The 23,307-nt window shown below is 40.2% G+C and overlaps 1 protein-coding gene across 2 annotated transcripts in view; it reads left to right on the forward strand.

Annotated features, from left to right (window-relative positions):
* Positions 1–14,544, forward strand: part of LOC131253413 (protein SEEDLING PLASTID DEVELOPMENT 1) — a 35,055-nt gene extending 20,511 nt beyond the window's left edge. The window contains exons 5-9 of one of the 2 annotated variants that reach the window (XM_058254396.1): positions 9,538–9,700; positions 11,204–11,439; positions 12,049–12,225; positions 12,310–12,465; positions 14,116–14,544. In XM_058254396.1, the coding sequence (XP_058110379.1) occupies positions 9,538–9,700; positions 11,204–11,439; positions 12,049–12,225; positions 12,310–12,465; positions 14,116–14,421 (1,038 nt within the window). In that variant the 3' untranslated portion in view covers positions 14,422–14,544. Of the gene's footprint in view, positions 1–9,537; positions 9,701–11,203; positions 11,440–11,699; positions 11,811–12,048; positions 12,226–12,309; positions 12,466–14,115 lie in introns of those variants that run through there. The other variant, XM_058254405.1, reaches the window with a different exon arrangement.
* Positions 14,545–23,307: the final 8,763 nt, after the last annotated feature.

The raw sequence follows: 23,307 nt of genomic DNA on the forward strand, positions 1-23,307 counted from the left end.
ACATGGATCTGTTATGCGAGCTTCGAATACTTGAAGCACTTCCTGACATGCTGCAATAGCTTATCTCCATTGTTCATTAGTAGGACTCCATCGTGGACTTCAGACATGATCTTGACAGCTTTGCTTGATGGGCTTGACTTCAGGCTTCATAGTAGATGGTGTATGACTAACTCTTCATTCGATCTAGGTAAGGCTTCATAGGAGAACGCGAGGTTGGATAGCCCTGGCCTTAAGAATTCTGTCATCCTCTGCTTGTACTCAAGAAGCGAGGATTTCTTGATGCGTACTGTTCTAGGGAGCTCAAGGGATCCCAAGTTTACAATTTCAAAATCGTCCATAATGATGGCCTTTGTTTCGAACTTTCTGAGGGAATCCTCTAGCTCGAGAGTTGGATCATCATTTTCCACATCCTGGGCTTCGTCCTTCGTCCAAAACCATGAGTTTGAAGTCTAACTCTAGATCGAAATCATATGAGTCGATTTTAAACTTTGTAACAGACGCATTTGGCACATTATTGCTTGTGAGTTTTGAAAGATTTTCTATTGTTTTTGTGTATTGAGAAATTTCTGATTTTTTGGATTTTGACAAGTATCTGAATTTTTTGGCATTTCGAAAATATCTAATGTTTTTGGCTTTTTGAAATTTTTTGATTTTTTGATTTTTTGATTTTTTTTGGATTTTGACAAGTATATGATTTTTTATTTTTATTTTTATTTTTTTTATTTTTTAATTTTTTTGGTGTTTCGAAAATATCTAGTGTTTTTGGCTTTTTAAGAATTTTTTGATTTTTTTTTTTTTTTTTTTGAGAAAGACGGCGATGTGAATCAGGGATTGCCTGATTCGACTTAAGGAGCCAAACACTATTTTCTTTTATTATGTCGTCTTGGGGATTGCGAACCAACTATTGCCCTGCACTCCCTCCCCTCAGGAGGCAGGGCCAGATGAATCAGTAAGTGGGCCCTCATTGTTGTGCCCAAATGTCATGATGAATTCGAGATTGGGCTCTGAGTTGGTGTTGGATGTCATTTTTCTCGGCTCATTCCCGATGCATTGTGAGCCTTTGGATTCTTTCAGATCAGGTAGGATCCAGACTGTGGTCCAGTCAATTAGGGGCAATTCTCACCCCTTGCCTGAGTCATTTTCAAATGGCTCAGTTAGGCTCGTTTCGCTCATTTGATCCTCCACGGTGGATCTCGGCCTGTCTACCGGATAGATGATCCCTTCTTTGATGGATTTGATTTATGTGTGGCTGAAGGGATCATCCTCCTCTTGCCGACTTAGCCCTCCTTCAGTCCATTTGTGCTTTGGTACCTCACCCTTAGGAGGCTGATATCCCAGTCCTGTCATGTTTGCATTTTCTTGATATTCGAGTTGATAAAAATGTTGGTGCTCGACTGGAGGGAAGAGATAGTTTGATCCGATGGGACATGCAAGAGGTATGCAATTTACAGTCTTAAACTCAAGACTATGGGATGGGATATCCTCATCGGAGCATTGTATGTCTGTGATCGGGATATCTAGCTCTTGATGGTTGACTACTTCTATCGGAAAGATTTGTTCAGGATCATCAAGAATGGTCAGCGCTTTGTCTTTGAAAATGTACTTGGCCTTTTGGTGAAGAATTGAAGAGAGAGCCTTGACTCTATGGATCCAAGACCGATTGGGGAGGAGATGAAATGAAGCTGTGATGTCAAAGACCTAAAAAGTACTGGTTGATGCTTTTGGACTAATCAAGATCTCGACGTTAATCTCTTCCTCGACCTTTCTCCTAGAGGCGGGAACCATTTATCCTAGACTCTTCTCTTGAAGGATTGAAGACTGAGTAGAGCTAGGCAAATCCCTTTGAGTAGCAGAATGTCCTTCCTGGAAAGTCGCTGCATGATTGAAGCTGGGCCCTGATTTTGTTAGGGCATGCGGTATGTTGATTGAGGAAGGGGCATTTTCTTGGAGCATGACGGTTGGAGTAGGGGGCGGATAGGCAGGTGGCGCCCCTTGCAAGACGGAAGATGTATGGATTGAATTGACTGGGCATGCCTGTTATAGGCTTGGGGCCAGGGAGATTGGACTGGATGGGTGTGCCCCTTGTAGACTTGGGGGCATGGAGACTGGACAGGCTGGAGATGCCCCTTGCATATTTGGAAGTATTGGTGTTGAGCTGGTGATAATTGAATGGATGCATTGGACTGGATTGACCGATGGTGGCTTTCCTTAACTGATACTGTTAGTAGGGGTTCCTGATGAGCTGGGGCATACTTGATACGGTGTCAGAGAATTCTGGAGGATGTTAGCCTAAGCCGTAGTGTTAGTCTGCAGGGTGATCGCAATCTTCTAGCTTTAGATCAAATCCTGGACCGCATGTTTCAAGGCGAAACAATGGTCGGTTAGATGGCCAGGAGACTGATGATATGCGCAATACTCGTTTTCATTGTAGCTTGCGGGTAGGGGATTTGGCAGAAGTTGAGGTTGAAGTGGTATTAGAAGTTGCTTTTGCACCAACATTGTCATGATCTGACTGTATGTTTGTGCCAAAGGAGTGAACTTCTTGCTCGGCATTGCTTGCTTGTACGGGTTTTGCGCATTTTCCCTAGGCTATTGCTGTTGTTGTTGCCATTGTCCCTCTTTAGGGGTGAATTGAGCGCCTTGGGTAGAGGCGACAAGATTGTCTTCTTCTGTTGGATGGAGGTTAGGAACACTTCTGTTACCGTTCTCGTATTCAGTAGACTTTGCTTCCACTATCCGTTATACTGGGGAGGCCTTATGAGGCCACCAAGGGGAGATTGTCCCAGCTCTTATTCCGGCTTAGACTTGTTCCCCAGCACGGATGAGTTGGGTAAAGTTGGCATATGGATATGAGAGGAGGTATCCAGAGATACTTGGGTTTGTTGAGTGGATGATCATGTAAATTTGTTCCTCGTCATCAATGGGCGTTTTCATTCTGACGGCCATGGCCCGCCACCGTCCAACGTAAGTTGACAATGACTCATCATTCCTCTGCCTTAGGGCAGCAAAATCCGCCCTTTTGGGCGCGCTACATTAAGATTGTACACGAAACGATCAATGAAAGCTTGGGAAAGTTGTTCCCAGGTTTTAATTCGATGGTAGTCTAATGACGTGTACCAATCTAACGCATTGCCTTTTAAGGATTTTTGAAACAAACGGATCAACGCTCCGTTATTACCTTCCAGAGTATTCAGCTCTCCACAAAATGCTCTTAAGTGGTCCATGGGACACCCTGTACCATCATATTTGCTGAATTTTGATACCTCGAAGTCTTGACGTACCATTGCATTAGGGAAGAGACAAAGATCCCTGAACTTGGTGGATGGGAGATCCACCCACTGCTGCTTCCGTTGCTTCCTCTGCATATCTTGCAATTGTTCTCGGAGCTCTTCAATTTCGGAGGGACTGGTCGAGAGGGGTTTTGCCCATTGGAATTGATTGGATCTCCTATTAGAAGGAAGATGTGCGGGAGAGTTGCTCCTGTTTGTATGTTGGGCTGATTATGCAGGAAGAGGGAGAACATGATTTACTGGATGAATGAGGGAGAAAGCAAAAGGAGTTTGTGGGATTGAGCTATTTTGGACACTAGGCTGTGTTGCCTGTGTGTTTGATATGGCGCTTGGTACCAAGCGAAGTAGTAACTCCTATAATGCCTTGAAACTTTGAGACATCTCATTCAAGACTGTTGTGACTGGCAAATCTGTTGGAGCTGTCGGTGCCGGTGCTGGTGCTGATGTTTCAGGAGCTGGCTGAGCCACCGGTTCTTTTTCATGGGTAGCCATAGCTGCATGGGATCGAGTAGTCGTGGCTAGGATTGAAGCCCAAATAAGTGTAAGCCAAAGATTGATGTTTTTTTAAAAACTTTGTTTGTTTGTTTGTCTTATTACTGTTATGTATTTGTTTTGTTTTATATGAATGCGATGATGAATGTCCCTTGAGATTGGAATACCACACGTTTTCGAGTCAGGTCTCGGGTAGTGGGAGCTAGCAAAAGTCTCTAGTGGAGTCGCCATTTTGTGAACACCGAATATTGGCACCCACGCTGATTTAAGTGTTTTTGGTTTGAAAGGTGAGGGTTAGTAGGTGGATTTGTGAATGTTGGAGTCGCCACTAGCCAATTAATCTCAGAATCCCGCAGTCGGCTAGAACCTGCGGAATATGTAAGGTTGGAGAAATTCGAAGACTCTCCTACCTTAGATTGACTCCTGGTCTATAATCCGGGATTCCGGGTAAGGGACCTCGGTTACAAAGAGGGAAGGTGTTAGGCACCCTCTCTGCCCGTACAAATGTACGATCTCTACTTGGTGTGGTACGGAAATCTCAAGGGATAAATGATGTGGTCGAGGTAAGATTAGGCACACGTGGATTTATGATGCGACAAGATCTGAGATTTCGGCAGGCCACAGAGCATACATCCAACAACGTGTCTAGAAAGCGAATGTGATGATGCTTATGCAAAAAGATAAAAAAAAAGTGGACTAGATCACTAAGAATTTCTGATGTGACAGGATCCGATGTACGACAAGTCACAGTGCATACGTTCACTAGAGATCTAGAGAAGCAGGGGAGTTGAGAAGGGAATAGATGTCATGATGATGAATGCTTGTATATAAAATAAAAAGATCTTTGGCTTGAACTTGAGCGGGCTAAGACATGGGTTGCATCATGATCAATCCGGGCTAGACTTGAGATTGACAAGGTTAGGAGGAGGCTAAGAGATTGCTAGAAAAATCTGATCTTGGAGACTTGAGAGCTCTCTCTCACCCTCACTCTTACTCTCTTCTGCTCTCTCCCCCCCTTGACTTGGAAAGTGGAATTGTTGTTGTAAGAATGAGAAGATGAGAGGGCTATTTATAGCCTTCTCCAATGGTATTATGGTAATTGTAGGGTTTACGAGGGGTAAAAGCTGGTGTGGCAGCTTGTGAGTGGTTGAGGAGAGAGAAACGCCCCGTGGCGCGCTCCCATTAGCTCTTGGGGTTGGTAAAAGGGTAAATAGGGTCGGCTGGAAGGGTAGTTCTGAAAGAAAGTTGATTTTCGGACATTGTGACAGCTATTGCTCGGAGGACAAACGCGCCTCACGAGCGGCGGTAGTCACACTACCGCCCGGGCCGGGCTCAAGCGTGCGAGCCTCGTTTGGTGAATTGGTTTGTCCGATGATCTTCTTTTCGGGTTTTTTTGGCTCAACTGGGTGTATTTTATGCTGATCTGGCTCTAATGGGTTTTGGAATTTGGGTTAGGTTGTGGGGTTTTGGGTTCGGATTAGGGTTTTGGGTTAGGGTTAGGGTTATTGATCATGGTCCGGATTGTCCTTGCCTTTTCAAGATGTTAGCCTAGGTGGGGTGTCTACACCTAGTCATAGGGAAATCGGTGCGGCCCACCTCCTCCTCTGATACAAACGCAAAGGTGTACGTAAAGTGGTGTCCTCATCAAGAACTTGAAAAAGAGACCCACGTATTGTCCTCTCAATAGCAATCTGCTCAAAGCTTCAGAGATAGTAACAAAGAGAAAGGGAGACAAAGGATCTCCTTGCCAAAGCCCCCTTGAGGATTTAAAAAAGCCAAGCAGAGACCCATTCAACAAGATAGAGAATTTAGCATACAACACGCATCCATAAATCCATTTTCTCCACACCATCTCAAAGTCCATCATTCGAAGCAAATAATCTAAAAAGGACCAACAAACATGATCATAGGCTTTCTCCATATCAAGCCTACAAACTATACATTTACTCCCATCTTTCGAACAGGAATCGAGACATTCATGAGCAATTAACGAACTATCCAAGGCATATTGGACAATGAGGATTTGATCAAAGTCATTCTGTCCCCAAGAGATAGCAACTTACCTTTCCAGGGGCGTAGACGTTTACGATCCATACAGTAACTTTGTGCCAAAGACTCTTCGGGGGCTTCCCCAAACACAAAGGTAACCTTAAGTAGAGGGAAAAGAACCAATCTTGCGCTCGAAAATAGCAACTAGAGCAACAAGATCTTCCATAGGGGCATGGATACCCATGATTTCTGATTTGGATACATTAACCTTAAGCTTATTGGTTACCTCAAACCACCCAACAGTCTGCCTCAAGTTAGCCATCATCGAGTCTGTAACATTACTAAAAAGAATTGTATCATTAACAAATTGTAGATGAGTAATCGGATGTGGAAAACCCCTCAAGGAGAACCTGGAAAAGAGACCCACAGATTGTCCTCTCAATAGCAATCTACTTAAAGCTTCAGAGATAGTAACAAAGAGAAAGGGAGACAGGATCCCCTTGCTGAAGCTCCCTTGAGGATTTAAAAAATTCGAGTGGAGACCCATTCGACAAGATAGAGAATTTAGCATATGACACACCTCCATAAATCCATATTCTTCACACCATCTCAAAGCCCATCATTTGAAGCAAATAATCCAAAAAGGACCAACAAACGTGATCATAGGCTTTCTCCATATCAAGCTTACAAACTATACCTTTACTCCCATCTTTCGAACAAGAATTGAGATATTCATGAGCAATCAACAAAGTATCCAAGATTTGCCTCCTCAAAACAAAGGCACTTTGATAGGGGGGATGATCTTGGACAGAACTCCTCTCAGCCTCTGACTTAAGATTTTCGCTAAGATTTTATACGGGCTACCTAACAGACTAATGGGTCTGAAGTTTCTTAAAATGACCGCTTTTGATACTTTGAGTTAATAATTCATGAGAGTGGAGACATTGAGAGGATGTTGCCATAGAATTCAAGCTAGGTGGAATAAATGAAGATGTACCTCTGGAGTTTTATGTGATTGGCATGTACTACTCAAATTGAAAGGAAGAGTAGCCATGCTTTATGGGGCAAAATGTTGGGCAGTTAAGGAACAACATGTTCATGGGATGAGTACAGCTAAAATGAGCATTTTGAGATGAGTGGCAAGACAAGGAAGTATAGAATTAGAAATGAATGCATTTGAGGTAACTTGGGATTAGCACCAATGGGTAATAAGATGAGGGAAAGTAGATGTAGATGGTTTGATCATGTGCAACAGAGACCAAGAACCCTGCCGGTTAGATAGAGTGAGTTGGTACAAGTTAGAAGGTTCTAAAGGGCAAGGGGAAGGCCCAGAAGGATGCGGAGGTAGTAAGAAAAGACTTGATGACATGTGGTCTAATTGAAGGTACGTCCTTGATAGTGTGGAATGGTGGAACATGATTCATGTAGATGACCCCAAATAATTGGTACAAGGCTTAGATGATGATGATAATGCTGATGAGAGAGGAATGAATGAAAAGAAAAATAATGATAAAAGGTTTTTAAACCCTTTATATGCCTTAGATATAGAAGGATGCGAGTCCAATCCAGTTTAGACTCCAAAATGCGTGCAAAACACATATGATAGAAGGGATCAAAGAGTCCTTTTGCATCAAGGGGACTCTTCACCTTGGTTGCACAACCACTTCATGGTCACCTGGAATGAACCACCTCATTGTCACCTCGATTTTCTAGCATAATACTTCTAATTACGATGAAAGGAGACTGCCTCTGCATGATAGAACCTCCTGAGAAAAGTCTAGTGCTCAAATCACAGCGAAAATGTCTTGATTCACCATCATTGACAGTTCAAGAAACGATGGCCTTAGCCAAATCTCGCCCCTCATCCCTTAAAGGGGGGCAATTTATTGATAGTTAAAACTTAAAAATGCTCAGGTCGTTGATCCGTACCCTCTAGAAGGTTTGCATCATCTCAGATTATCCTTTAACATGTTTGTACCCAAAGATGGAACCTTAGACTGCAAAGGACCACTCTGAATTCTGCATCTCTCCGATGGTCAATCCAATGGTTCACTGTACACCAGGACCACACCACATTAAGATTACAAGCCATAAGATTTGGACGACAGATTTTGCTCGTTGACTGTTGATCAAGCCACCATTGAGTAAATACAAGCTTTGGGCAATAAAATCATCTGTGTGATCTCAGATTCACTGACATGAGGTGTATCTCACCTTTGGGCCACTATATACAACACCTGGGAATCAAGAAAAGGACATTCAAAAGTTACCCTACACCAAGGGCCCATTAAAATGGCCCAAAACTTGCCATGTGAGTTGTGACTACCCTGGTGGCACAGCCAGAATTGCGAGACCAGCTCTGCCACAGCACTTACACCCCAACAACCGTTTTGGAAAGGTTTTCTTGTGGTTGTAACTGTTGGAATCATGCATCTCTGTTCTCCTGCAACTTCATCAATTAGATGGCTATAAAAATACCCCCTCTTGCAACGAAAAATGCATAAAAAATTTGCTAAGTGCTGACACTCTGCCAGATTGAAGCTACAAACTTCGGGTGACCAAAATTTCAAAGTTTTGTAAATCTGGACCTCTCCACTTGTAAGAAAATTAAGTTGTAATTGCCTTCTAAAAGTTTTTGCTAATTACATAGGGAGGATCGAAGACAAACATACATCTGATACGTTTGTTAAATCAAAGTATAGGCTTTATTTTGAGTCTTGTACCCACTTTCTAACAAAGGGGTTTTATTTCCTTTCTTATAATCTTCTCTTCCCTTCTAGATCTAGGCACAAAGAAGTTTCAAAACCTCTAGGTTTCCATCCAGAGCATCTTCCATTGAGCTATGGCTCAAACTCCAGTCATGTGAATATTTCTCAATTCAACCACAACTATGAGATCATTGTGTTATCAAATCACTGCTTCACTGACCCTCCAAACATTTCTCCTTCCTATTTTGATTTTTACCATGGCCATCAGCCATGTTATATGAAATTCTACCAACTTAGTTGAAGCAGAGAATGCCATGCTATAACATGTTCCACACAACTATGATTTGCAAAATGTTCCATATGCAATCCAAGCCATAACAATTCAGTTTTGACCATAACTATTCAAAAGTGTGCCTTAAAATGAAGAAAACAAAATTCAATATGTTAACTAGATGTAAGATTGTATCCATCAGCCTTACTGGATAAGTGGGTTTGGAGATTTGGAGTGGATGATAGTTTCTGGAGGAGCATCATTGCTGATAAATATTGCGCCTCCAACATGGTTGGTGGTACGAGGACTTGTCTCTTTATTGGGCGTCCTATCTTTGGAAGGCTGTTGCCTGGGTAGCGAGTAGAGTGTTTGTTAGTGTGGGTTTTGCTGTTGGGTTGTGCATTCTGCTCTCTTTTAATGTCTCCTGGGTGATGCCTATCTCTATTGAGGGTCTGTTTTGTTCCTGGCCCACCAGTGGGGCTGGGAGAAAGGACAGGTCTAGGTGGAGAATCGCTTTGCTCGCCATTCTCTGGAATCTCTGGGCCGAGAGGAATAACCGCTGTTTCTGTAATGGAAGCAGTTCTATTGTAGGGGCTGTCAGTCAGGCAAATTTGTGTATCAGGGATTGGGTGCCCTGAATGGCTGTTGTATTTTCTTTTCTTTTTTTCCGTTCCGGTTTTGTTTTCTTCTTGTTGGCCTTTTGGCTCTTAATAAATTCCATCATCTTTCACAAAAAAAAAAGAAGAACTAGATTGAAGTCATTCTTACCAATCATATTTGTATGTAGAGTGTTACACTTGGTGATGATGAAGCAAGGAAAAGGAAAGTGCAGAAGACAATTCTTGAGAGGAAGGGGCCTCCGACATTTACCTGTGCTATAGAGATGATATCCAAGACAGAATGTCGTGTTCATCACAGATTAGAAGCAACTGTAGATGCTATCCTGGCAGGTACTTTGTCTAATTTTTATTTCTTTGAAACCTTTAAATGACATGAAGCTAAGATGCACAGATGCTTGTTTGTACTCATCATATCCTGTTGGGGATAACAAAAGACTGATACTGGTACCAAATACCAATTAGATACTCGTACATATGTTTTCATCAAATCCTCCTAGACTAGTCCTATTCTGTGAAATCCAAACATTTTTCTCATATTATAATAATACTGTAAAAGGTTTTACTTTAAAGAAGCTGGATCCTCTACAAAGGTTTGTAGAAAAAGCTTTTTCTACAATGCTTATTCACCTGCACATTAAGGTTTTATATGTGTGTGTAAAAGTTACTAACATACATGGAAACTTATTCATCTACGTATGAATGTTATTCAGCTGTCTGTGTGGGGTCCACTGTGTTAAGTATTTGCCTTCCAACCCATACCCACCCATCAAAATGAGTCCCGCCATGATGATTGGATGCCCCAAAAATGGGTCTATACAATCATTAAGTGGGCCACACCATAGAAAACAATGGATAGTCACCCAAAAACTTCCTAAATTCATGTGGTGCCCCACGTGATGGTTGAATCAGCCTTATTTTTGGGTTGCCCTACTTCAATGGTGGGACGATCCTTTCTGGGCAGGTTGGATTCCACATACAAACCACAATGGACCCCAAAAGCAGAGTTGTAGAATAAGCTTTTTCTACAAAGGTTGAAGAGGATCCTACCTCTACTGTAAAAAAACTATGTCAGCGTGAAGTTAACATCTTAGAAAGACTACAAAACATTATTGCTTAATAAGGAGAGGATCCAATGCCACCACTACCATCGAAGTTTCTTATCAAGCATTCATTATCTGCACGTTCATACTTGCGCAAGATCCGGGCCTTTCATCTATTGGTAGTGCTGTGAATCAGGGGTGTAACCAGAAAGTACGCTAGTTGGGTGATCCTTGCCACTAGTTGGAGAACTCATGATGATTTCAAATTGTTAGTTCGGAGAAAGTACAACCAATTTGATGATCAAGGGAAAAAAAACTATGTAATCTGTGGCTAGGTTCATAAAAATTGTACGATTTTTTGGTTTTAGGCCTATCCACGGTTGGGTATAATAGATGAACAGTCTGGACCCAAAACATGTGTGCCATGTGTATGGAGAATGAATGCTTGAAAAGTAGTCTATTCAACTTTAATGTTTATCAATGGATACTTATTTCTGTTTCTCTCACTTAATAAACCTAAAAATTGACAGAATCGGTCAAATGTTTCGAGTAAAAACCATAAAGCTGATAACGAATAGCATGCTACAACTGGCATACTTATTTCTGTATCATCGTCCTAGATTTTGAGAAATGAAGAATCATATCCATGTTCCCATTTCCTTGTCCATATCAGTGTCCGTATCTGGAATCATAGATCTGAGATAAATTTGTCTTGCAGATTACTAAATTCCATTTAACTTTAATGTTTCTAGCTAAACAGTTAATCTTGATGCACATTTTCCCCTGCAAATAGGAAAGTCTCCTCTATTTGAAATCCGGCAAATGGACTCCAAACCTAATGATCCTGCGAAATCCACCTGGGTGCCTGAGAAACATCCTAAAGAAGGACTTGTGGTTACCAGTAGTGAGTATGAGGATTCTGAAACAGAGCTCATAGAAGATGCTGCAGATTATGCTGTTGAATGCATCAAGAAAAGTAGTAGATCTGTCAGCAACAAGAGTTCACCAGTACGTGTGTACACTTACAAGGTAATTATTAACCTCAGATAAAAGTATTAAGAGTTGAAACAAGTTCCTTGTATGAATATGGTTTTGCAGTTCCTTCATTGCAATTGTGTGTAATCTTTTATTAAATGATGCCAGGTGTATATAAATCGTCCTGAAAATTTCCAGCTACTATATGTCTTTAGGGCCTTTTTGGACACATCTTCAAACTGGGCATTTGATGCCTAAACTTTGTTCTGAGCCTAACTGTGGTTCTCGTTGTTTGTTTGGATGCACTTTCACAGACCCCGTCTCATCTCCGGCTTCATAAAATAGGTGCTAAAAAGCCAAGTCAACAAAAACTAATTGATTGGCTTTCATTGAGTCAACTGAGAAAGTAGGCATGAAATGCCCTTTTGTGGAAAGCTTCTTTTGTGGAAGTGCATCCAAATGGGCCCTCCAATGATCATATGGAAGTACTAATTTCACTCTTGTATCAGTCCATGTTCTATTCTAGACTGCAGGAAAAGTAGATTAGTGTCCATTGTAGTAACTTGTATTTAGTAGGCAATTTGACAGATGTACAGTTCTGAATGTGAAACTTTATCAAGAAGGGGAAATGACATTTCTTTCTGAACTGTTATGTTATCTTAGATCTTAGAAGCTGATCTGTTGCAAGTAGCACAAGTAATGGGGCTGGATGATGAAATAGATGTAACTGACGACATTGGAACAGCAAATGCAATTCTCGCGTCAAGTTCTGAGTTGAAGCAGAACCCATGGATTCGTGGTGTTGCTAAATTTCACCATTTACCAGTCTTTGTTATCAAGGTACTCCACTGCCTTGTTCAAATACTTGCGAAATATGATTATGCATTTACTGAATTATGTTAACCTTATCATTTTGAACTGCAGACAAACACTATGGCACAAATGGTAAAGGCAGTTCGCATGATTTTAGGGATGGATATGTTTGGATCTGCACTGCCCAAACATTTTGCTAGAGACATTGAAATTGAAGATGATGCACCTAAAAGAAAGCCCTCATTGGAGGAGATTGATGCCTTGGAGGTGTGCATCCTGTCTTAATATCCTTCTTTTATGCCCTTCTATCGCCTTTTTTTGAGGTTAAATCATGTAGTTTGGCATGCTCAAAACTTGTGGCAGTGACAGATGTTGATAAGCCTTCATACTTCTTTGTCATTTCACGTCTGCTTATTGATAGCATGTGGGCTTTCATCTAGATTGGTCATAACATGTTCTAGTAGAGGAACCTAGTTCAAATGATGCTGGTTATGATAATCACTTGAGGTTTTGGGCTGATAAAGGATTGGTCTACGAGATTAGGTGGAAAAATCACTCATGCATCATGATGACCACTTGAATTTTCAATTTCCATTGTTTTCCAAGTTGAACAGATGATTCTTGAAAGCAGTACCCAATTGTCTTCTACCAAGTATCACCTAGTTTTATAGGAAGTATGATTTGCACGTTTGCATGGCTATTTAGCACAATCTTGGAAAGAGTAGGATGCTGCAGGAGGTTGCCATGCATATCTAGCAAAGTGTCTGATACGGACAGGTTCTAGTGTGTGAATTGGATAAAGGCCTTCTTCAAAGGCTTAGAAATCTATCTGGATGCATTTCTATGTTATAGCATGGAAAGGTTGTTCAATGTTTACATATTATGACATTTGAGCAGTATTTGGCTTCATGATATGCACTCGGAGCAATGTCACTACTTCCATTTTGTTCTTTAATAGTTAATCTTCTGTGCAATATTTCATCTCAAACCACCGCAATAGTTTGATACAAGGAATCATTATCCTGAACTGTAGCAAATAGATGCTCCAACTTTCATATCTTTTGTCATGGGTTATAGTTTCCATCCTTGAAGTTGCCACTCCAAATCTTTGGAATATGTTCAATTCCAATTAAAAAAGCAGTTCATCATCTGTAAACTTTGCGACTCTTTGTTCTCTTCTGTAAATTTCATCCGAAACTGTTAGAGGATATGTTATTATTATGTGAAAATATTTTAAAGAGAGTCCAATATCTTGTAGCTATATAACTTATATTTGCACCTGGATGCTCGGAACAACAATCTATTAACGTGGAATGTCCATTGAGTTCGACCCAATATTGACAGGCCAATGAGCAAAAATCGCGCTGATCGAATGATTCTAATGTCCAATTGTAGATTGAAAAAACAGAAGGTTACAAATGAAGGCCAATGCTTGGAGAAATAGGATCATCCAATCGATGGTGATCCGGATTGACTGATTGGCTGTACACATGTCCATATGTAACTAGTATCACGCTACAAGTTACAGTGCAATGACAACACCAGCTCATTTCTCATTTTAAATGCCTAATATGTGGCATCTTGTTGAACATCAAACGTCTCATCGAGCCGTTATAGCCTAAATTTTCTCAAGGGGTTGCTTGCAGCATGGAATCGGAGGGATTTGCTGTTTTTCGGGTGTTTGATGGCTGGGAATGGGAGGGATTTGGATTCGAGAGGAATCCAAATCCTCCAAAAGAGCTCCTTGTTAACTCCCACTTCAAATCTCTGGCTTCAAATCCACTTGATTCTGGATGGACTAAAATCCACGTGATTCCACGGGAGTTCAAATCCATGCTTCCAAACAGGCCTTGAAGGACAACTGCATCTTTGTTTGAACTATTCAAGTTTATTGACAAACATGGTTTCTCCCTTCAGGAGGTTCGACTTGCCATCGAGTATATTGTAATTCCCGGTGGAGAGCCAGTGGAACTCCTCCCAAGATGCTCAGAGATAATTGCTCGTCAGCTGGAGCTTGTGGAGAGCTATCAGCTTGCTGCAGAGAAGTCAGGGACAGAGTTGAACCCCAGGTTGCAGATTCTTCCTCAGAAATTAAAGAAAACTGCCTCAGCTAAGTACTCTGAATCTTGCAGTAGACAAGTAGGATCAGTATCAGGATTAGATTCAATGACTGGTGGTGGTGGGGGTACCAGTGTGGCCCGGCTACCCATTTTGCCCGAGTAATTCCCATTGTAAATCATATCAACCATCAGTTGATATTTGTATCATCTCATGTACAGACATGTAAATTATGATGCTCATGTTGTAGTAATCTCAATGAACATGTATTCATCATCATTCCTTTAACTGAATGCTTGCACTCAGCACCCCTGTTTTTTTTATTCTGCCTTTTTATTTTTCCCCTCAAGGGGAGTTATTTGATACTCCAGTTGTGTATGACGCTCGATATTCAGGCACTTGGAAATGATACTCTTGCCATTATGAGCCCAAACTAAACCAGCTAAATAGTGGAACCCACTGTCAGTTAGTTACAGTATAAAAATAAGTTTGCTTAAACGATCCTAACCTCTGATTTGTGGACACTTGTTTTTTGAAACAAAACCATTGGGTAATTTTCATTTCTAACTGTCCAATAAATGTCCAGTAATCTCAAATTTCAACAACCAATGTCTTTCAAAAAAAATAAAAATAAAAATCAACAGCCATTGTAACTTTTTGTTCACGGTGCATCTGAACTGGTGCCCGTAATTTGGACAGTTTAGTTTGAATCATTTGCATGCCATGTAAGCAATTTCTGAGTAATTTCTAACTGCCTGCGTATCATCCGTCATACTTTGCCAGAGTGTCAAATTATTTCTCTTTTCTTAACTTGGATATGGATACCTCGGTCCATGCTGCACACGGATATATTCACTGACACATTTGTGTTTAATATTTAAATAAATAAAATATTTTATTTTATTTTTTTAAAATCATCAATCAAGACTGTCCTTTTGGTCCAAACCACCTTTTCTAGTCCGTCTTGAAAAAATTTCTTTCAGATCAGATGATTCTAATCTCCTAACAGTCTGCACATTAGCCCTCTTTTTTGTAACAATCCGATTTTTTTTCAAGCCATTGTCTGACCAAAGTGATTCTTTCCAACTGTAAGTAATACAAGGTGAGGTCACCAAATAAATGACTGAGATTGATGATCGGACCATTTTTTTTATTAAATGGTGTTGGCTGCCCGACTTTGCTGTTGGATCATCAGATACTGCTTGCTCAAGGGAAATAAATAAAAGATCGGTGCTTGGGCAAAATAAGCAGTGAGATTGACGGTATGGATTGCGATGTTTATTTCCTGGCACTTTCGTGTGCTGGAGCATAACCCATGCTGACCCTATGGCAGATTTTCTTCTTTCTTGATCTGTTACTTTATTATTATTAATGAAAGATGTTTTTAAGTCATGGTACCATCTCATTTGTTCCACTGTGGACTGTAAGCTGATTGAATTTTGTCCGAATCCGATCCAATTAAGAATAACGGATATCTTAATGCGATCTGATATCTGACAGATCCTTGAAAACACTGTGAATTCGAATTCATTAAAGATTACAAAAAACGCATTCAATACAGTTGGACCGTTAATGTTTTTTTTTTTTCCCCTTCTCTTTTGTAAAATAATCCATCAAAAGAATAGTGAACTTTTTCACCTAAACCAGTAACCTCCCATCAAAACCTATCTACACCTTGAAAACATCATCATTATAAAAGGATAGGATCTTTATATACATCTCAAATCGGATCTTTATTGAATCTAATCATAGTATATCTGAATCAGATCCCATAATAAACAGATCATGTTTCCAAGATCCGAATTCGATCAGATGGATGCAATTAGTGATTCAAATTCAATATGTTTTAATAGAAACCCATTCGAGATCCAATCCATTGACAGCCCTAGTTCCACCTTAGCTAGAAATTTATTTCTTTTCTTGTGAAACAGCTACTATCCAGTAACATGTGTATATTACTGCAGTCAGAATTCCTTTCTGGGACCTAAGTGGCCCACCTATGATCAACAAAGACAATTGGATGAGAGAGTTGCGCTCTAGATTGAACATGAGCCAACAAAAACCACGATTGGATGATCATAGCCGTAGAATTAAGGCAATATGAGGCCCATCTACAAGCCAAGGAGGGCCCCCCGTTCCTTGGCTTTAGATGCCATTGATAGCATAGCATTTCTTTCTTCCTACATAAATAGGATCTTTAATCCCAATTTTTTGTACTCATAAGTCATAATTCAGAGCTTTGCTAAGCCCACACTCGTGTGCAACACATCTTGCGTACATGCCACACATGTGCGGGCGTAGCACGTAGGTTTGAGATCCAATCCATCCATCATAAGGGCACTGCTTATTTTTATTTTTATTTTTAATTATGCCCTAAGCTACTATGTTGATGACCTTGCCCAATAATCAGGCTGATCAATTGGTCAGGTGGACCACAGTTTGCAAGACAAATGAACGGCTGTGAAAAACTTGAGTAAGTGTTTGAATGCAACCCCCTGTTTCCATTATAGGCACCCTGCTGCTGAGTGGACCACATTTATTTTTGGGAAAACATCTACAAAGTGGGAGAAACCTGACGATAGGTTAGATCTCAGACCTACATGCTATGCTGGCACATGTGTGATGTGTACACGAGGTTTACTGCACCTGCATGCGCGGAAGGAGCTGGACTTGATGGATTGCAAGCTATTCATTTGTTTCTAATTTCAAATTGAATTACTCATCTATTCAACCTCTCATAACGGTTATATTTCATCTCTTCAAGAAGTTAGTAATGAGCATAGAGGCCTTGTTGTTGGATGGAGAGAAAAAGCACTGATTAGCTTTTCAAGGATCCTAATATTTTATTTACTATCTTATATGGATCTTGAATAGCTTGCACTAAACTTACATATCTATTTCTGTTCTACTTCTATTAATTCTATCATGAACTCGAGTTTTATTGAGGGTCATGGAATGCATGTTTGAAAAAAAATAAAATAAAATAAAATCTATTTTGAGAATTTTGAAAAAGCACATCTCATTGAAAGGTTCTACTACATACTGCATCCATGATTAAATTCTAAATTTGCAACCCTGACAGTCATAATGCAAATATTTCAACTCCCCGTTATTAGGGCTGCCACTAAGTGGGCGTGGTTGGACATGTTTGATAACCTGGCCCAGCCCAATGACTGTCCTACCTTTTAAATGACACATGCAATGGCCTATTAACCATCATTCATTGATTTGGAGTATCCTTTCACTCCATACCACTATCAACAGGTCATGATGCATCAGAGCCAAGTGATTGGATGATCTCAACCATCTGATCAATTGCATGGAGATGTAAGAAAAAGGGCAGCCAAAGATTAAGCAGAGAAAAGATAGGTCCAATGATCATCTCGAAACATCTAACCAATATCTCCACCATGGAAGCATTTTGATGAGATGGTGATGATAACCATATGATCTATACGTCATTAAAGTGCACAGTAATAACAAAATATCTAACATTGAAAGGTAAGTCGTCCAATCAGTATGATTTATGGTTGTAAAAAAAAAAACCCTTTAGACTCAAACTGCTCAAGCCAACTTGGCTCGACCAGATGTTGCCAAGTAGATTGTCACGGGGCTCAGTCAACTCAAGAAAGGTGGAATCGGTAAAACTCGATAAATCTTGACTTTGGCCATCACAACTTGCCATTATTTATACTTTCTAAATATTAAATAATACTAGAAAAACTCATAAAAGCTCATTCGATTCCAAGTCACCCAAGTAAGTTTGCGAGTCAACTCAACTAGGTTTCTAGCCGAATTTTTGTATTTTTAAACCATGGTTTCTGGGTCATCATCCTAATAGTGCTATGGAACAAACGGACAGTCCAGATCAGTAATTGACTCTCCAGGTGTCATTTAAAAGCTCCGAGGACATTGCTGACGTGTACACCAAGTTGGGGGAAGTTAGCTTATATATATATATATAGCTAAGGTTGGAGTAAGTAAGCTTGCTCCTTTATTTAATTGTATAACGTGTTAATTTGCCTTTGAAGAATACAGAGGTCCACGTTACGAACTCAAGTTGCATCTAAGAAAATCTTATAATGTTATTAGATATTCCAAGTGCCCCACATGGGTGTAATCAAGTGGCATGTATATAAAATTCATGGCATCTATCTAGAATACAAGCAATAGAAAGAGCACTTTCTTTCAAATAAATGACCTGTATTACACATCCATCTTCAGATGATTACATTGTTGACTAATTATCTGAATATGCATGTAATGACCATATTGGATATGTTGGGACTATAGCCGTTGGATGTGGATCATGTTCCAATGATCTGAACCGTTGATATGACAAGATACACAGCTGATGATGGTTCCCTTAAAAATATTTAAGATTCGAAGATCATAAAGCAAAACAATGGTTATAAGGAAAAGGTCCATTTTCAAAGAAAAGAGTTAAATAATCAAATAGTTGAAATATTGGATGTTACCTTTTTGGGTACTTATATCCAAGGGTAGAGCCATCATGTGAACGGTTTGGAACGTTGAAACATGACCGAGATCCAATGTCCACGTACTGTAAGCTTTTATCTTCCAAGAACAAGAGCAACATTCCAGTCCTCTAAGAGTAGGATTTAGTCAATTGGACTGTCCAATCCAGATCCAGACTATTCACTGGGTCCAACATAAATGTCATGGGCAACCATGCTACCATCACACCACTCTAACAAATAGTAACCATTCGATCAATGGTATTGAATATGGATGGTCAAGATCATTCACATAAAAACAATTCCTATCAACATTTTGATTCACCTATTTGATAGATGCCATCATAAATTGCTCATGACTTAAAACAAGGATGGCTATAAAATAAAGCCAAATAAATAATGGATTGGATCACCTGAGCAGTGGATGATAGCCTGAGAAATGTGTTTTGGGTTTAATGGTAGTTTAAAACAATCAATTGGATCGTCTAACTGAACTGATGCAACTAGGAGCACCATAACCTACAGTGCTCAGAGAGCATTGGAGCAATTCTAGCCAATCACAATTTTAGTATGCATGTCCTGACCTATTGTTATAGGATCCATACCATGGCCATTGGATGTGGGCCTTATTTCAATGATCCGAACGGTTGATCTGACGAATCCTTGCTGGTGTTAGCTTCCTATGAAATCTTAACGATTGAAAGATTACGAAGCAACGTCTAAAGTAGAAGGTTCATATTCGAAGGAAAATAGTTAAACGATCAACGGTTGAGATATTCCAATCCGAGAACTTTCCCTTCTTGGGTATCCTTAACCAAGGTGAGGGCCATCATATTGACGGTTTGGATTGTTGAAACATGACCAAAATCCAATGCTCACGTATTGTGAGTTTGTAACAACCTAACCTCTTTTAATATTACGTAAGAATCTAAGAGAGTGCATGTCATCCGGGATTTGTTGGCCAGGGTTATTGTATTATGTCACACGTACTAACCAATTGATTGTTTAAAAAATGTACGGTTGTAAAAAAATTGGCCAGGGTTTTCGAACCATCCACTGATTTATTGTATTATGTCACACGTACTAACCGGACCATCTGCATGATTGGGACGTAAGATCCATATAATGTCGTCCACCTAATTGATCACTTTGATATTTCACCTGTCTGCCACGCTGGCACATGTGGTGGTGTGTATTAGCTGAAATACACACGCGTGTAGCCATCGCGAATCTTTATTCTATAATAATTCAAGTTCGAAAATCCAAGCTCACCAGTTTCTAGAAACATAAAAAATTGAATACTCTGGCTGAAGTGACGGATGATACGGAGGCACCTAGAAATCTGCATACCTGGAATACAGATAATTCAAACTAAGGTGCACAAATAACGGCTCCTAGATTAGATGTATCATGACCAAACTTATTGGGCGGCTAGAAATGATCCAACGGTCCCATTTGTGTCCACGAATCAGAGGTTAAGATTGGTCAACGAATCTGATTTTGTAACTTCTTATACGGTTTCTAAGGGCGTCTCTGTTTTTTAAAAGACAGTGTATATACATTGGAAATAGGTAATTATTACGGTATATCGTGTTTGAAAATTCATATGTATTTGTGCCATTAAAACTAGTTCAAAAGAGAATTTTAATTTTTTGAAACATACGGTAATGTATATGGTATATCCGTTCTGTCCATCTATTTTACTACAATATTTTGAAGCATGAGACAAAAATTGAAACAGATACAACACTCAGGTGGCCCACACCAAAAGAAATAGTGGCCCTACAAAGTTTTTAACGGTAAGTGTTTGATTCACTCTTTTATATGGTGTGGTCCACTTGAGTTTTGGATATACCTCGTTTTTTTACTCATACTATAAATTCAAATGGCATAATGGATGAACAGCGTGAATAAGAGAAATGCATCACAGTGGGACCCATATATATATTTTGTAATGTTTCAGTTTTCGTATAAAAAAGTAAGTAGTCAAATCAGGTATGTTGTAAATACACAGGGAAATAATTATTACTCTTTCACCTGGTATTTACTAGTTCACTAGAAAATCAAACACGCCCTAAGCGCCCGGGTACAAACAAACACCATCACAAACACCATCAGTAGCGAGAGTATCAAATAATTCCCTTTCTATAGCCGGTCATTGGTGGATCCCAGTAGGTGGGAAGCAGATTGGCTGCTGTACCACACACCGGCTATATAGCTGCTGTAGGTATGTGCAGTGCGAGGATGAGCACCGGCGCTCTTCGAGCTCTGAATTGTACGATCGGTTCAAAGGAGATCAAAGTTACATGGGCTCTACATTTATGTATATATTACATCTACATTGTTCATCTATTTTTAGAGATTATTTTAGAGTATTATCTGAAAAATGAATCATATCCAAAGATCAGCTGGACCACATCTAAAATTGCAGTGGAGATAATAATTTTCACCATTAAAAATTTATAGGGCCCACCCTAACGTTTATTTTCCATCCAATCTGTTTATAAGGTCACAAAGATCTAGATGAAGAGGAAAAACAAATTTCATATTGATCCAAAACTTTCATGACCCCAAAAAGGGTTTCAATGGTAGAGGTTTAATCTCCCACTGCTTTTTGTAGTGTGGTCCTCTTGATAGTTACATCGGTCTTAATTTTCATCTCAACGCTTAAGTCGAACTCACCAAATGGATGGACGGTTTGGATATAACACATACCTCATGATCAGACCCGGCAATGGAAGCGGATTGGCTGGTGTGCCTCACACCAGCTATATATCTGGCGTCAGCAAGTTCTATGGGTCCGAGGTATGTGTCATATACAAACTGCCCATCCATTTGGTGAGCTTGTCTCAAGGCTCTGGACAAAAAATAAGATAGATCTAACTATCAAGTGGACCATACTGCAAAAAGAAGTGGGGGATTGAGCCGTCTACCATTGAAACCCTTTTCGGGGTCAATGTTATGGTGGGCCCTACAAATTGTTTAACAGTGAAAATCATCAACTCCGCTGCTATCAGTGGTGTGGTCTAGATGATCTTTGAATATGATTCATTTTTTGCATAATGCTCTAAAATTATCTTTAAAAATAGATGAACGGTGTAGATATAATAAATACATCACTGTGGGCCCATGTAACTTTGATCTCCTTTGAACCGTTCGTACAAGAGCTCGAGGAGCATCAGTGCCCGTCTTCGCACGACACGTACCTACAGCAGATATGCAGCTGAGTGCTCGTCTTCGCACGACACGTACCGACAGCAGCTATATAGCTGGTGTGTGGTACATCAGCCAATCCGCTTCCGCCGGCAATGGGGTGAAAATAAATAATAAATAAATAATAAAAATAAAAAGGTATGCTCGCAATCCGCGTCCAGCAATGGGTCAGGTTGAATTGGGCCAAGAAGGTCCGTCCATTGAATAGGCCCTGCTGGGCCCGGCCCATCTGATAACGGGCCAATAATACACACTGGAGTCAGAACTCAGAAGCATCAAGCCTACCAGCCCAACCAAAAACAATTTATTTGGACCACTCAACTCAAATTCTATTTAGTGGGCCTCAAAACTTACCTATTAGAGTTTCCTGTCCATAAATCAGTGGCCACTAAAATAACGGCTGAAAAATAAATATAGTTGTTAAGAGAAAAGTAACGGCTAAGATTGTCTGACAGGTATGATTTTTAAAACATAGTCAACTCAATGGTCCCAATCCATTATTCAAGTTCCCATGTGGGCGCATGTATGGTTCCTGTTAGGATTATTTTAAGGGGTTCGGGAATTAGAGCTTTCTATTGCTAATATAAGCTTTTTGTTATTAGAACATAGCTTGCCGTGAAAATCAGCCCGATCTATTCATCAGATGGGCCACACCATCAAAATCGTTGGATGGGAGCATGGGACGGCCTGGATTTCAGTTCAGGTGATCTAGAAGATGTGTCCGACCTTTTACACAGTTTGGATGTCCTACATATTTTCCATGTTTCCTATTAAATGCTTGGGCTTGCAATTGTCAGTTGCATTAGGTCCCTACGTTCGTACAGAATTTTCAAATGGTTCGTTGATCCAAACCATTGATATTATGGGCCCCACTGTAAATAGTCCATCCACCAAAGAACTTCCGGAAAAAATAAAAATAAATCCAAAACCTTTAAACAGGCGGCCAATGAAAAAAGAACAAAGCACCGGTTCCATTCAACGGATAAAAAACGGTCAGGGAATTTTAGGTGCATGAGCCATCACAGCAAAGATCCACCACTGGCTGGATGCATTGAACGGTCTCTCAGTGGATGGGAACTGTTTTGCATGTGCACAAACTCCCCCTATAGAGAGATTGAAAAGTCACACGTCCTGAAATGGCACACGTGTGTGAGATCCGAGCCATGTATCATGCTGGATTGAACAGAAACACGCCCTGGCCTGAATTATAGGCTGGCCCATCTCATCATGTAGACCACACATGTACATTTAATATAATATAGGCCATTGGTGTTTTTTTTTTTTTTTGGTAACCAACCATTTCTACAGGCAGGTGTCATGAGTTGATATGTGAGATCATGCTCATCATCTTACCCACCTA

The sequence above is a fragment of the Magnolia sinica genome, chromosome 1 (genome assembly GCF_029962835.1).
Source record: "Magnolia sinica isolate HGM2019 chromosome 1, MsV1, whole genome shotgun sequence".
NCBI lineage: Eukaryota > Viridiplantae > Streptophyta > Magnoliopsida > Magnoliales > Magnoliaceae > Magnolia > Magnolia sinica.